This window comes from Heterocephalus glaber, unplaced genomic scaffold (assembly GCF_053883595.1).
Source record: "Heterocephalus glaber isolate CG9 unplaced genomic scaffold, H.glaber_assembly_v1.0 deba00001764, whole genome shotgun sequence".
In the NCBI taxonomy this organism is placed as follows: Eukaryota; Metazoa; Chordata; class Mammalia; order Rodentia; family Bathyergidae; genus Heterocephalus; species Heterocephalus glaber.
Window position 1 is genome coordinate 11,107,578 of NW_028258461.1, and position 16,325 is coordinate 11,123,902.

General features: G+C 36.3%; 2 protein-coding genes and 1 pseudogene across 4 annotated transcripts in view; 1 reads left to right on the plus strand and 2 right to left on the minus strand.

Moving 5' to 3' along the window:
• Positions 1-16,325, minus strand: part of LOC101704768 (integrator complex subunit 6-like) — a 60,789-nt gene that overhangs the window by 20,830 nt on the left and 23,634 nt on the right. For 2 of the 3 annotated variants that reach the window (XM_004862344.3, XM_013078701.3), the window contains exons 3-9: positions 13,254-13,403; positions 12,254-12,343; positions 11,837-12,020; positions 11,431-11,559; positions 9,434-9,597; positions 7,323-7,475; positions 2,806-2,938 (exon numbers count right to left, since the gene is read on the minus strand). In XM_004862344.3, coding sequence (XP_004862401.1) covers positions 2,806-2,938; positions 7,323-7,475; positions 9,434-9,597; positions 11,431-11,559; positions 11,837-12,020; positions 12,254-12,343; positions 13,254-13,403 — 1,003 coding nt within the window. The remainder of the gene's footprint in view (positions 1-2,805; positions 2,939-7,322; positions 7,476-9,433; positions 9,598-11,430; positions 11,560-11,836; positions 12,021-12,253; positions 12,344-13,253; positions 13,404-16,325) is intronic. The other variant, XM_021242511.2, reaches the window with a different exon arrangement.
• On the minus strand, positions 4,064-4,154 carry LOC147821109 (U6 spliceosomal RNA; annotated as a pseudogene).
• LOC101705107 (cancer/testis antigen 55-like) overlaps positions 14,305-16,325 on the plus strand; it is a 129,535-nt gene continuing 127,514 nt past the window's right edge. The window contains exon 1 of the mRNA XM_021242513.2: positions 14,305-14,579. The gene's annotated coding sequence lies outside the window, so the exon portion shown is untranslated. The remainder of the gene's footprint in view (positions 14,580-16,325) is intronic.

Sequence of the window (16,325 nt, forward strand, 5' to 3'; positions counted from 1 at the left end):
ATTCTTCACAGAACTAGAAAAAAATTCTAAAAACTCTATGAAACCACAAAATATCCTAAATAGCCAAAGTAATATTGAGCAAAAAGAACAAAGAGAAATTACACAACCAAACTTCAAACTACAAAACCATAGTAATTAAATTAGCATGGTGTTAGCATAAAAACAGACACACAAGTGCAATCATACAGTTGTATGTCTTTTTGTGAATGGCTCATTTCACTTAACATAATGTCCTCCAGGTTCATCCATCTAACAGAATTTTTCTTTTTCAAAGCTGAGTAATATTCCATCATGTACATCACATTTTCTTTTCTATGGTGCTGAAGACTGAATCCAGGGCCTGACACATGCTAGGCAACTGCTCTACCACTGAGCTAGCTACATCTTCAGCCTTACTACATTTTCTTTATGTATTCATTCATCAACAGGCACTTGGTTGCTTCCCCTCCCTGGCTATTGTGAATAATACTGTGATGAATGTAGATGAGCAACTATATCTTTAAGAAGCTGGATTCATGTCTTTTGGATATATACCCAGGAATGTGATTTCTAGATCACATGATAATTCCATTTTTTTTTTTTGAGACAGGATCCTGCTATGTAGTTCAGGCTGGCCTTGAACCCACTGTATATCCCAGATTGGCCTCGAACTCACGGCAATTCTCCTAGCTCAGTTTCCCAAGTGCTGGGATTACAGGAGTGTGCCATACACCCAGCTTGTAATTCCATTATTAATATTCTGGAAAATCTCCATTACTATTTTCCATACTAGTTGCACAATTTTACATTCTCAGTCACAGTGCACAAAGATTCTAGTTTTTCCACACTGTCACCAACACTTGGTATTTTCTGTTTTTGGTAGTGGTCATCCTAATGGGTACGAGGTAATATCTCATTGTAGTTTTGATTTATATTTGCTATGATTAGTGATTTGAGTATCTTTTCATATGCTTGTTGACCATTTGCATATATTCTTTGGAGAAATATCTATTCAAGTCCTTTGCCTGTTTTGTAATTGGGTTATTCAGTCTTTCTGTTGAATTTTAAGAGTTCTTTACATAGCCTAATATTAATCACTTATAAGACATATGATTTACAAATATATTTTTCGTTGCCAAAGGTTGCTTTTACACATTATTTTTTCTATTTCACTCCCCCACCGAGAATCAAACTCAGGACTTTGTGATTGCCAGGCAGACATTACACCACTGAGCTAAATCCCCGGCCCATACACATTGTTGATTGTATTCTTTGAAACATGAGAGCCTATAAACTTAACTTCTTCCCATTTTTTTTAATTTGCTTTTGCTGCCTATGTTTTTGGTGTCATCCTTCTCTGTATTATTTCTTACAACTACTTGTGAATCTACAATTATTCCAAAATGAAAAGTGTATGCAATATCATGTAATATTTGTCATTCTGTGTCCGGTTTATTTCACTCAGCACGATGTCTTCCAGTATAGTGCCTACAGTTAGCAAATAATATATTGTGTTCTTGAAAATCTACTGAGAGGATAGATCTTACAGGAAATGCTTTTATTTTAAAATTAGAATAGTACATAAAGAAGACAGGAACACTATCAGAGGTGACGGATACATTTATGACATAAGTTATGGTGATGTTTTCATGGGCGTATATGCACCTCCAAACTCACCAAGTTGTATACATTAAATGTATCACAGCCTTTTTAGGCCAATCATATTTCAATAAGTGGATCAAAAATGTGTATTTAAAATAGAAAAAGTAAGACTTAAAGTTCTGAGTGAAGATTATCTAGACCAATCTTTTTTTACTTGTCATAAAACTGATGTCATAAAAGCATACTTAAGAAAAGTGATAAATTAGTCTATAAAATACACACTTTTTACTGGCAGTCTTACAAATCTCTAAGACATACCTACATTTTGTGTTAATGACAATTCTAGTATTTTCAGGTTTTACCTAAGAAATAAACTATCTAGGCTATACAAAACAATCACGTTCAATATATTTATGATGACCCATTCTTAAACTTACCAACTCTCAACACTTAAAGGATTGCTCTTTCAGTACATTCAATATATGTAGTATCTCTGGCACTAAAAGTCTTATACTTGTAATGATCAAACTTAGTAAAGATTTTGCTCCTTTGTACAAAAAATCAGTAAAATTTATTTTTTTTCACAAAAGTTTAGAAACTCCATCAAATAAAAATGTCCAAAACTTTACAATTAGATGGATACTAGGTAGGCACTTTAAATGAGATTGCAAATCCTCTACACATACTTTCTATAGTGTCTGAGTTGTTCTTTTAGAATTTTCTCATGGAAACCATACTTTCTACAACCAGAGTTATTGCAGAATTGATTTTTAGACTTATTACCTTTACTCTCTATCCTGCTTCCCCCCAAATATCTCAAGAGCATTTAATATTCTGAGGAGAAAGGAGTGCAAGACAATACCTTCATAAAAGGCACATTTTCTTAAAAAACTATCCAATTCCTAGAAGGTTAGGATTAGGGTTATCCCCAACAAAACCCTGAGTTTTCTAAACCCAATTAGTGTACAACAAGGCCAAGTGCACTTCAAAATAGGAGAGAGGGTGCTCATTGGAGCTTGCAAACTAGAGAACAACAGTAAGCGCACACACTAATGAAAGAGAAACAAAACATGTACCATGTAAATTCTAGCCTTTCAAAGAAGTTTTCACTTTTTATCTATTTTGTCATCAATTTTTCGTCGGCATATTTAAAATGCTTAATCTGTGTTCTACTTTTGTTTTGTTATATTCTACAGATGACTAAATGGCACATATTTTACTTACCTAAAAGAGGAAGTAAAACTGGGTAGTTGTAAGGCATCACAAAGAGGTTTACACAAGTTAAAGTTGTACTGGCTTTTAAATAACCAAATGGATATCCAAGTTCATTGTATTTTCCACTACTAGTAACAAATACCTGTGAAGAACATGGAATAATGTACAGTTATGGCAGTAATGATTTATGTAAAACTAAACTCACGGCAACATTCTGTAGTAACAGCTGTGGCACAATTTAATTGTAATTTAAAATAGGAATAGTGCTTTTAGCCTACATTTATGTCAAAATACATCATACTAAATTTAAGTGTTCAGAATGCAATTTTCCACAAATTACATTAAGAAATGAAACTGTACAATGTAATAACCACTCAGGGACCATAGGCCACACTAAAAACGCCCAAATATTTACTTGGTTTGCAGAATGGAGAATAAAGCTAAAATACCAGTAAGTGATACCAGCCATTAAAACAAATGAATTTCTCAAAGGAATAAATGGTGTTCTGAGTACAGACTTTTAGGAAAAGGGAAGATGGTCCCATGCCTAAAGCACACAATTATGAAAAACACAGCCTATTAAAGGATTATAGAAACAATTCTCATGTGCACTACCATTCAGTCTTGCTCTATTTCTCTTTCCTGTCCCATTCCCCTACACATTTGTCCATTTTTCACTTAATAAATATTTACTGAGTAGCCTATTATAAAGCAGACACTATTGCAAATTATTTTGAGGCAGAAAGGAGATGCATTGGTTGAATATGGAGGGCATTTTCTTTGGACGTTACAGCAAATATTTGATTAAGATTAAAACTTTGATCATATTTCATTTGACTATCTTCTTATTCCTTATTCATATTTCTAACTTGATTTGAATTATATCGTCAGCCCCTGCACACAGTTCTCTAGCTACCATGTTTACTGTGTGTTCCATGTTCAGACTCTTTTATTAGTACATGTTTGGGATACATAATGAACACATTCATCTTGGGGAGTTAGTGTAAGTACATATTACATCTTAATCCTTTTTACTTCTCCTTCCTCTCCTCTGTGCCCCCGCCTTCATCTTCAGATCCTCTTTCAATTGGCAAAAGATTTACTCTCTGCTTCCTCTTATCTTTTATTTTGCTCGTTAAATTATTTATACTTTAGGTTTTTCAAATAAGCGAGACCATACGATATTTAAGCTTCTGGGTCTGATTATTTTACTAAGCATTATGGTCTCAGGGTAAGCCATTTTTCTACAAATCACTAAAATTTATCAAAAAATATGGAACGCTTCAGAAATTTGCGTGTCTTCCTTGTTCAGGGGCCTCTTTATTGGTCCAATTTTAGTGTATTAGCTGCTAAAGCAGCACCATGTTCAGACTCTTTTTTGTTTATTTTATGTCTTGCTACGTAGTTCACAGTTCAGGCTGGCCTTCCCCATATTATGTAGCCAGGCTGGCATGGAATCACAGCAATTCTCCTGCCACAGCCTCCCTAGTGCTGGAATCAGAGGCATGCACCACCATGCTGGACATGACTCTTTGGTTCTGACTCAGGACACCAGTATATATCATTAGAGATCTAGACCTTTACTTTTCCAAAGTCCTTTGGCAGGATTGGTTAAGACAAAATTTGAACCTTGATATTTAACAGCCTCCATTTACATTGTGAGTTCTTAGTAGCAGCAAAATCACCTACCAGTTCAGTAAATTTCTGTTATATTTAGAAGTTTCTAAGAATAAATCTTCCCTATGCAATTCACAATGCTGCAAAACACGAGTTGTGCTAAAACAATTCTGCTAGATTTCATGTATCAATTTGCACCTCAATATAAACAGGTAATGGCAATAAAACATGCTGAATTTTATTTCTTACGTGTGTGTATTAGAAGGGGGAAAAAGGCTATCATAAAAGACATAAAGAGGGGTTGAAGGGAGGACTGGGCAAGGGTGAAAGATGGGAACCAAGAGAGATTATGTAAAGGTGCAAATTTCCAAGGATGAATGTCATTATATTGTATACCTAAAATGTACCAATGATTAGAATGAATAATCGATAATGCAAAATAGGAAGAAAAGTTCCAAAGGGGTAGGGGTAGTGGGAGGGGCAGGGGAAAGGAAAGAAGGGAAAGGAAAAATGATGAGAAATGGAAAAAATGGAAATAAAGTCTTTGTAAATAGGGAAGGGTGGAGGGGGTGAAGGGAAGGCTAGGAATGGGGAAAAAATAAGAACCAAGATGCATCATATAAAGGTACAAGTTCCCAATGAGAAATGTAATTGTGTTGTATACCTAAAATGTACAAATAAAAGAATAAAAAAAAAACATGTAAAAATAAAATAAGTAAAACTTAAAAAAAAAGACAAAGAAATATATATTTAATTCTAGGAATCAGATTTACAATTCCCAAGAAAGGTAAAGCACCATTTTTTGTTTCTCACCTACCTTTACTTCCTCTCTCTCTTCTTTCCTTCCTCTGCATAAACCCCTGGAGTTATTCTAAATTTACTATCACCCACAAGTTTATAGATTTTGGGGGGATTCCAAGTAATAATTAGAGACTATATAGTCCAGAGAAAGTGAGTGTCTAGTACAAGGCCAGATATTTGGTGGCGGAGCTAGGGTTTGAGCCTAAACTCCATTAGGGCCGTGCCAATTCCCTGGCTCTTGGTTCATTTTATTCTTTTTTATTCTCAATAATTTATCACAGTAGCGGCCAGTTGTGCTGGCGCATACCTGGAGTCTCAGCACTAGGGAGGCTGAGGCAGGATTGTCATGAGTTCAAGGCCAGCCTGAGCAACATAGCGAGACCCTGCCTCAAATAAAAATTCATCACATTAAAGTACACTTAGGTAATACAAGGTCAGGAGAAAGACTATAGCATTTTGGAGGGGGTTTATAAGGAATGTGCTATATATAAAAGAGGTTTTATCTTTCAGGAAAATGTAATTTATTTGCTTTCATTGCAAAAATGCTTTTCAACCTCTACATTCAAACCTCATAGCTTTATTTTATGTCAGCATTCTGTCTCTACATTTCTAGCATTTTTTGGTAAATTCCCTCATGTTGTTTTTGGTCACTACCCTACAGCCCCCAACAGGAATCATTAACCTGACTTCTAACAGAATCAGTTAGTTTTACCTCTCTTTGAGTGGATTCTTGTCTTCAACATTATATTCTTGGCGTTGGTCTGTTTCTTGCCCTTTTATATTCTTGATTCATGCCTGTTCCTTTTTTCTAACTGCTTTTAGCATCTTGGGGGAAGTAAGGTAGCTTACAGACAGCTAGTAGCAATAACCTCACATTTTAGGGTGAAACAGATGTTCCTTGCATAAACAGAATCTAACAATTACTAATTGCTACATGGTTCTGTAGTTCAGACATAGAGCAAACATCCTTACAATGTGGTATTCTTCTGCTATATTCAAATAAAGTCTGTGACTACCATGTGTGCATTTTTACAAATTAAACTCTGAAGATGACTACATTAACCAATTCTGCAAGACCTTCTGGCTGCAGCATACTACTTGGAAGAGTTGGTCCATGACGTCTCTGTGAATTTGTCTCATCCAAGTAAAATCCCACTACCTACACCAGAATGGTTTTTACTACTGGAAAGTTTTATTACATTATACTATTATAGAAACGGATTTCAAGGACTATAGTTTCTGACTCAACTAGCCTATATTTCCAATCTGTCAAGTTCAAACTAAGGCCTGAGAACTTTGCTTCAGCTTCACAAACAATACCCCAGTAGAATTATATCTTTTAGATTAGGTTAGGTTATTTATTTATTATTTATTTATTTATTCATTTTTGGTGGTGGTGGTGGTACCTGGGATTGAACCCAGGGGTGCTCAACCACTGAGCTACATCCCCAGCCCATTTTATTTTTTATTTTAAGATAGGTTCCTTTTTTTGGTCAGTTCATAAATTTATTTTATTTTTTTCCTTAGGTTTATTGGCACATTTTAGGTATACAATACAGTTACATTCATCATTGGGATCTTGTACCTTTAGTGGTGACTGGACAAAGAAGATTTTTTTTTTTATAAAATGGAGTACTACTCAGCCATAAAGAACGAGAAACTAGAGACATTTATAGCTAAGTGGATGCACATTGAGGCCATACTCTTAAGTGAAATAAGATAGGTTCTTACTAAATTGCTCAGGCTGACTTCAAACCTGCGATCCTCCTGCCTAAGCCTCCCAAAAGGCTAGGATTACACAGGCGTGCATCATAACACCTGGATAAGTTACAGATTCCTAACCTGGCATCCGTGGACAGGTTTTGAGGAAGAGGGGAGCTGACGTTTTCAAATATATAGGTATCATATCCTACTATCTTAAATGGCAATGTATAGTTAGCTAATGATTCACATCAATCTAAATTTATTTACTTTGCCCTGTTGCTTACTTGATAGCATTTGTGGGAGAAAGAGTCTAGTATTTCCAGATTAACCTTTGAAACTTCTGAAAACAAAGCCCTGATCCCAGAGTAGTTACAGACATTTGGCCAATAAGTAAGGATAAGTACCTGCCAGCAGGTATGGGGAGACTTTCGTTCCAAGATATACTGAGTTAGGGGAGAAGGTTCAAGTTCATATTTGTCGAAGGGCAGTTTATCTATAACCATTGGCTCACAATCTACACAGGAGAATCTAACAACAGGATGAGATGTTCTTGGTGGCTAAAATAAAAGAGAAGAAAATATGACCACGTATCAAGCAAGCTTACATTTCTGACAATTCTGCAAGCCCTTTTATATTTTGTTAAATCATGAGATACAGGCTTTGAGAAAGGGTTATTGGTAGGCATCACCAATGGCTTTCCTGTGAAGAAGGGATTCAGATTCTTTATCTCTACCTTCCACTTAGTATTAAGAACAGGACAGATAAATTACAACACTCATAACTAGAAATTCAGTGAAAAAATGCTTTGAATATATCTAAGAAGCCACTGTGATCCATAGGATGAACCCTGAATTGCAGATCCACTTTGTGATCACCAAGCATCACCTGCCCTTCATTCTTTGTATTCCTGTGCAATCCCCTAAATTTTCTAATGAGGTGATGGCAGAACTCAAGCTACTAACAAGTAAGATGAAAAATAGTAAAGGTATGGAAAGGGCAAAATAGAGACGGCTATTGAGCTGGTCATAACTCCAGGGCCCAGACAGAAGCTTGTCTTACACAGTTGAAGCTAGGGATATTTTGGGTAGGGATGCAAAAGCTGTTTTTTTTAATCAGGTTTAACTTGTGATTGAAGAGCACCAAAGAAAGAAAGGGAAACAGCAAGGGCTGCGAGATCTGGAAGACTAATAGACATATGACAAATATCTTTGCATCTTTATAAATGGGAAAACACATTCACTTGCCTTTATCATTTACAAACCCACAAGATATTTGAGAGTTGAGAAAAATAGTCCTCAAATGAGCCTTTAAAGAAGGAGGAATGGAAACAAACTGTATGCATTATTTGGAATTTCATTTACTCCAGATTTTCCTGATTGCAGTATTAATTAATCTTGTGAAATATTTTGGACTTCTTAGATTTGAGCATGTAAAAAATCAATAAAGACATGAGTAAAGTCCTATCACTGGCAATAACAAAATACATTTACCACTAAAACATTTACTTGGTGATTCAAAGCGGCTGAGAACCCAGGGGCACCAAGGGGGAAATTTACTAGCACCAACAGCAAGGGTTTGAAAGAGAATTTCAGGTTTACATGGCCACTACTGAAAAATAAAATGCAGGAGCCTAAAAATAGTAACCCAGGAGAAAATGCAGTTCACTGTGGAAATTTCTAGAACTTAAAATACAGATAAAGTTCAACTAGGAAGATGTTAAACTAGAGAGGATTGATGTATTTGTCTCATACTGACACCCACCCCAGCCCACACAACAGATTGCTAAAGCCTTCTTAGACTGGAGGTGGGGGAAAATATGTTTTATACAGTGTTCCTTATTACTAGACATTGCCCCCACCAAAAAAAAGCCAATTTGTCTGGTACTAGGAGTAATTATATCTAATCTTCTTCTATCAAATCCAGTGACCAAAAAGATAAGCTGTGTGTGGGTCATTAGAAATTTTTTTAAACATTCCTTATTTACCCATCATTGAAAAGTACATTGCTATAGAGCAGAAGTTCATTGATTAAAAAAAGGAAAAATTGTAGATCAAGCCAGTTCCATTATGTGTCTTATGACTCTCTAGGAAGTAGACCTTTGAAGATGTTTTGAATATGTTTCTAAAACCTATATGAGGTGTAAACTAGGTTTCAATTTCCGGAGGCTGTGTATGAAAACTGATGCCAGTGCCTTTTTAGGCACTGTGTTTACCAAGTAGATGAAGTCAGCCGCTCTGAGATGAAAATCAAGTCACAGATAATGACAACATCAAAAATAACAATGCATTAACATCCAAAGATGGTAGCTCAAGTGAAAAAGGCAACTTAAAGAAAGAGTGAAAATGCTAGAAAGTAAAGGAAGTCCTCCTTTGCTTTTAGGCACAAGGTAGACTTTTATTAAGAGATTGAAGGCAAAAAGGAGAAGATCTCGCCTCAAAACTCTCTCAAAAGGTTCACTATAATCAGCCAACTAAAAATCCACACAATGTTTACCTTTTTGTATTATGATACTTACGAGTGAAGGTAAATTCTGATCTGGCCAAAATGATTCTGGAATTGGCCAATGTCCAACAGGAACACCAGTTTTAGAGTTAGGCCGTACATAAATGAGTTTATGGCAACTATGCCATGGTTGAGCAGCAAATGAATTGGTTGGCCTAGATGAATCCATAAGTCCATCTAAAAGTTAAACAAAAGACAGACTAGGGCATGAATTTCTTTTTACAGCTGCTGATCTACTTGTACAATTTTCCAGCTAAAAGCAGATATAAAAAACAATGATTCATGAAAAATGGAAGGAAAAAAATGACACTACTAGGATTCCTAAATGTTCTCTCTAGTGACTCTTTTCTTCTAATCAATCCTCTCTAATTCAACACTCCTCACCATCCTTAACCTACTATGAGAATATATACTTATGTGGAAAACTATTATAAAACTAACTTTGAATTTCACAAGACTTGGACGCAATAAATACTTGGAAACACTACAGTTAGTTTTTAAGAATTTAGTTATCAAATTGAGCAAATGAAATAATACATTTTTACTTATTTCAGTGTTATTTTCACAAGTAATTACCCTAGACCAGGAGATTTACTGAGGAGCCCTGGGCTCTAGGGAGAACATGTAATGATTCTGTGGAGGGGTCCTGTGAAGTGGAGCTCACAAATCTGGGCATGTGCATTTTTCTTAGGAAAGAGTTCTTCACTTTCATCAAAATCTGAAAGGTTAAGAACTCTGGACAAAGGGGAACTGGAGCTAGAAAGAAACTCTGAATTATTTTCTCATGTATGACACTAAATCCCAGGAACTTCCATATGAAAGTTCTCAGTTCACATAGCATCCCTTCTCCCAGGCCTGTCTTTCATGGCAAATGTCCTCAGAGGGTATAAGAAGCTCCTGAAATTATTGTACATAAAACTGTGTGTGTGTGGCTTGTATCTCTTTTAGTAGGCAAAGGGGTTTATATTTTTCCAATAGCTTCTCAAAGGAATTCAGGAACCAAAGAGAAAAAAAAAGTGAAGAACCACAAGATTTACTGCTTCAGAAAGAAATGTGTAGCTTTTTGCCATGTGTGTTTGGCTTCTATGGTCCTGGCCATGACAATTAAAATGCACACCTCAGGGGAGATAAGCACCATGGAAAGAAGTATACACGCATATGTATGTGTAGGAACTGACAGAAATGAGAACTAATAACCTAGAACAACAGAGCTCTAAGGAAACCTTGCAGTACACTACTATAGTGTGGTTTAGTTCCCTGACCCCTTCGAAATCCACACACAAGTAGTCGCAAATGTCCATTCATAAAGCATCTGAAAATTCACTACATTTTAACTCCCCCTATGCAAAAGTAGTTATGCTTTTATCCATTTAGATGTCAGACTTTCTGTAAAAACTCATTTTAAAAGTTTCTATGGATAGGGCCGGGGATTTAGCTCAGTGGTTCCACCGCCTGCCTCTTAAAAGCAAGGTCTGGAGTTCTAGCCCCGTACCAAAAAAAAAAAAAAAAAAAGTTTGTACGGTTAAAAAAAGTAACAGGAAAAAGCTAGTGTAGAACCTTACAGAACACTCTAAGTTCCCGGATAAACAATTCATGATCTCTTGCTGTGGGGTAGTAACTAACATAGCTTTTATTAAGATAGCTTGGGATATCTGGTGCTCACAGCCCCAAACAAGATTAGCCACACTATTGGGAACACCCAGACATTTTGTGAATAGAGAGGGAATGAGTCAGTGTCATCCCAAGATTGGGACAAGGGAATATAAAATGATTTGGGGAAAGGAAGGAAGAATTTTCTTAAGAATATTCAACAAAAATTGAAGTCGCTAGAATTTAGCCTACTGACATATCTACATAGGCAAAGAAAAGTAGTTGTTTGTATAGATGTCTGTAACCATTCATATGTGTATGGATAATGAAGGGTATTGTTATAATTTGTTTAAAGTATTCTGAATGTCAGATCATTCTCCTATATAACACTTTGGGGTTAAAAAATGTTATCCACCATACCTTCTCCAACAGGAAGAGGATCTGGTCCCGTTTTTTCAAAATTAATAACTACACCACTCTGAATTTTTTGAACTAGAGATTCTAAACATTGATTCAACATCCGTTGTGTTCTAACACAGTAGGAGCGACCTATGCGAGAGAGAAAATCACAAGAGCACAAGTTTGATTAAAGTATTATATCATAATATAAGCATCTGAAATTCTAAAATATAACTTGGAATAATCATAACTACATTGGCACCAAGTATAGTACCAATAATGGGATTAAGTATCAGAGTTAAAAGATTTTTTTTTGCAGAGTTAAAAGATTTTAAAGGAGAACAAGCAAAGTCTAGATATAGCATTTAATGAAAACTATACTGTTGCCATATATTCTTCCTTTAGAAATATGAAATATCACCAATACCTCCTGTGACTTCACACATTTGTGTGATGGCTGATTCATCAGTTGGTACACTCCCTAGTTGCTCTGGTTCCATACAAGCCACTCCAGGCAAACGTAACACCAGGGCAAATAACCTTTGATCCCAACGAAAAGGTTCTTTGGTTAGTTCACTTCCAGGCAGAGGAGAATTTAAAGGAAGATGAAGCTGATAAGGCAAAATTTGAAAAGGTTTATCATGACAACCCATATAAAAATGCAGAAAGAGTTAAAAGGCTCACTTTTCTTTCACGGAACATAATAAAACTAAGCAATCTCTATCTGGATTACCAAAATAGCATGTTTGTCCAAACTTTACTCTTAACTGGAAATACACGCTTCCCACAGAAATAGCTGCATGTTCTCTGCCATTTAAATGAAATTTTAAAAGTTAAATCTCACCTCTTCTTGAACACTAGCAGTACTTGTTAACTTGTTTCCATCTGTGATGGTAATTAAAATAGATGGTTCTAAAAAAAATGGATTTCTCCCCTAAAATACATGTAAAAAGAATTAGAGCTGTGTAAAATAATAAAATTATATTTAAACTTTTACATTTGCCTTGTTAATGATCTCCCCAATACATGTTAAAATCTGCCTAGATATATAAGGAGAAAAAGATTAGGGACTGAAATGGGTAGGAACCAAAATAATCTTGAAAGAGGTAACATTTCTATCAACTGAGAAATTCTAGAACTCCCCAAGCCATAACATTCAAAATACTTTATCTCTCAGCTTTCCAAGTAATCACAAAATGTTATTAAAGTGATTGTAATGGCAGTATCATCCACATTCATTAATTCATTCACCTGAGTCAGAATCCTGGCACAGGGGACACTAGCAACAAACTCTGTAACCTGGAGGTGACTCTGGAGATCATGAGCAGAGTATTTAGAGTAGATAAGGACAATGGTGGCAGCAGCAAATGCTTTTCTGGCTTCCTCTTATACTATAGCTTTTTCATCACATTGGGCGGGGCGAGGGGGTTAGGAACACAGAAAGATTCTCTCCAGCTGTCTTCTTCCAATATTTCTCAGCAAAAATTTATTCATCCCATTTTCAGATATCCGATGATGTGGTGGGTAGGCAATTGTAACTATTTTTAAATCAAGCCATATACAAGAATCAAGAAGGAGGTTTTTACAAAAAATATGTATTTAAAAGTTATATGAACCTTTTTGGAGGATATCAAAAGTAGCAGAAATCTTGGTAACCATGCTCAATTTTAAATTCCTTTTTTCTTTTCTTTTTCTTTTTTTTTGGTACCAGGGATCCAACTCAGGATCTTGCGCTTGCGAGGCAGCCATGGTGCCACTGAGCTAAATCTCCAGCCCCCCAATTTTGAATTCTTACCCCAAGTCACCAAAGGAAATTAGTTGTACTCACTCAAAAAAAATTTTACCTGTCCATAATTGTCTATTCCAGATATTAATCTATTGAGATTTAACAAATCAAATGAGGATCTTAGAGCCTGACCAAGAGTAGTCAGTCCAGTAGCCTGAAGATTTTTTAGTTCGGTCATGAATGTTGCATGATTTTCCTTCCAACCAACCTGAAAACCAAACATTTACAAAGAAATTCCTGATTATACAATGAACAAGGTATAAAATGCAAACAGGCACTAAACAGAAAATATTGAACTTCGGCTTGACAAATTAATTGCTCCTTAATGTAATTCTATTCTATATCTTGTCTGATCTCAGGGCTAAAGCAAGTGATCAGTTTCAGAAAGATCAGCTAGCTTTAATGATCAAGAGTAAATAATTCAAGCAAGCAATACATCCATTTGTTATGGTTTCTGTTCAGGCTCAACCAAACCTACCAAAACACCTCAGTTACCTTAGCTTGACACGGATGATGAGCTTCGAGTAAGGGGACAGCAAGGAAGAGTTACTTTTTAAATGCATTGTCCTTAATAGAGATAAACTTGGCGATCGAGTGTCTCTTCTCTATGAATTTTTCTAACCAAGATTCTGTCTCCCAAACAATATTTTCACTTTTAAATGAAAATAAAAGGAAACTATAGAAATAGAGCCACATTTATTTGGAGACAATGCTTCTGGCACTATCAGGCATTCAGAAAACCCTAAATCTAGAATAAGACGAAAAAGGAAAAAAAAATGCTTTGGCAAAGAAAGAGCACCCTCTAGGCGCCCCCAGCAGCTGAATAGCAGCAAAGAACCAAAGACCCAAAGTCAACAGCCAACACGCTGTGATCTATTTATTGGCTTGTAGAACAGAAGGAAGGGAAGGATCCTGCTGACTGTTCAGTGATGGCTACAAAAGCAAAGCAGCACAAAATACAAAGAAGAGAAGCCAAAAGACTATGGGAGCTGTGGGTATGTCACAGAGGAGTGGGCCAGCAAGGGTGAAGTCAGATAGCATGGCTGGGCAACATGGTAGACAAAACAGCCGCCCGTGTCTCTGTAAACCCAGACAGCAGGGTGATATGCTGAATGCTGAAGTGATGCCTAACAGGCCGGTACAGCTAGAGGAGGAAAGCAGAAACAAGTAATACAGAAACAAACGAAATGATTTAATTTGTGTTTAGCCGAAGGCTACAGCACTCTTCTAGTTTCCTGGACTCCCACAGCACCATGAGATATGGAAGCCACATGGAGGCTGAAAGAACAAGAGTGGATATTTGAAGAAGCCCGAAGTTCATGAGACCCACTGGTGTGAGGAGTGGAGGGGACCGTGGAAAGGAAAAAACAGAATTCATTAAAGGGTAAGATTTACTGCAGAACCACAAGTTAATTTGATTATCATTGCTGTGGGCACATGACAGGAGGCATGGCTGATAAGACAATTTGGGCTTTGACTGTAAAGTGCTTTGAACACCATGCTCAGTAGTTTAGATTATTATCTGCTAGCCCTGGGATGAACTTGGTGTTTTTAAGCAGGGGAGCAGCATGATCAGAGCTGCAAGATCATTCTGCTGGGAGGTGAGGCTAAATTGAGGGGTAGAGGAGAGGATGCAGCTTGAGGCAGAGAAACTGGTTTGGAGACTGTTGCAATAGCTTCTGAGAACAGTGATGAAAGCCTGAGTTAGAGCAGCGAGGACAGACAGTAGGCTGCAGATTAAAAAAGTGTTTCAAGAGACAGAGTCATAAGGATTTAGCTAATTAAAGGGATGGGTGAGAGAGAAAGGGTCATATACTAGGTTGGGATATCTGGCCTGGGCAAACTTATGAATAAAGTCGACGTTTTTGAAGTTAGTTTGTTTAGCAATCTTATTTCCACACAGTAAACTTACATTTATATTATATTAAGTATTGAGCTACTGAAAGGCCCTTGTAATAGTTCAGGGTATGACTAAAGAAAAAGGAGTGGACTACTTGGTTGGCAAAGTGCTGGCAAAAGATTTGAGTGTCACTTTATAACTCATCAATATTTCAAGTAATGTCCCAATGGTTAATAGTCTTATTCATCAATCTGTCAGGATAATTACTACAGTATTTAAAATTTCCTTTATAATATGGAATGAAAGCATTTTACAAATAGCTTTGACATCTGAATTTCTGACATTGTTTTTTTGGTCAGTTCCAATCCTGGGCAACAAATTGGAAATATGAGAAATTCATAATGCTGTTCCTACCTCAGTACTACAAAGTATGTGAGCTACATTTACTACCAAAACCATGAATATTTTGGTAGCATTCCAGCTCCTATTTCAAGATAAAAATTAAATGCTCCCCTCCATTTTCAAAATATTGTAGGAAAAAAAATGTCCCATAGATCAATTAAAATATTTAGAGAACTTTATTCATGTGAAAAACTTATTCCACAAAGACCACTATAAAGAGAGCAGGAGAAGACACATTATACTCTTCATTCATTCTTGAAATTAATTTTTATAACAAATGAATTCAAAGACAGCCAGTTTGCTCTTTTCTTCATAGTACTGTGGACTCAAACCCATGGCCTCTCACATGTTAACTACTCACTCTACTACTGAGCTACATCTCCAACCTCTGATTTGCCATCTCAATAGTCTTCCTTTGAAATATTTTACTTCAAACATATCCTACTCCCGTGTCAGTAAAACTTTTATTTCTGATAACAATTTCCACACCTTCTTGGAGAACTAGAGCTTACAAAGCACTTTCACTTTTCACAGTGGCATAAGATAACCCTATAAAAATAGGCACAACAATACCAACCCTATTTTGACTTTCCTTCCTTCCTCCCTCCTTTCTGGCAGTATAGAGGACTGAAGCTGGGCCTTTAAGCTACACCCTAGCCATTTAAAAAATTTTTAAAATTCTGAAATAGGGTCTTGCTAGGTCACTAAGATGCCCAAATTTGGAACTTCTTGCCTCAGCCTTCGAGGATGCTGGGATTAAGGGATAGGCCACCATGCCCAGGTCCCTTTTGCATTTTAACAACCAAGGAAGTGAGAGGTATATGTTGTTTGTGGGGTGACAAATCACATTCCAGAACTAAACTATCTGAAATAGTAGCTCTTAACCAC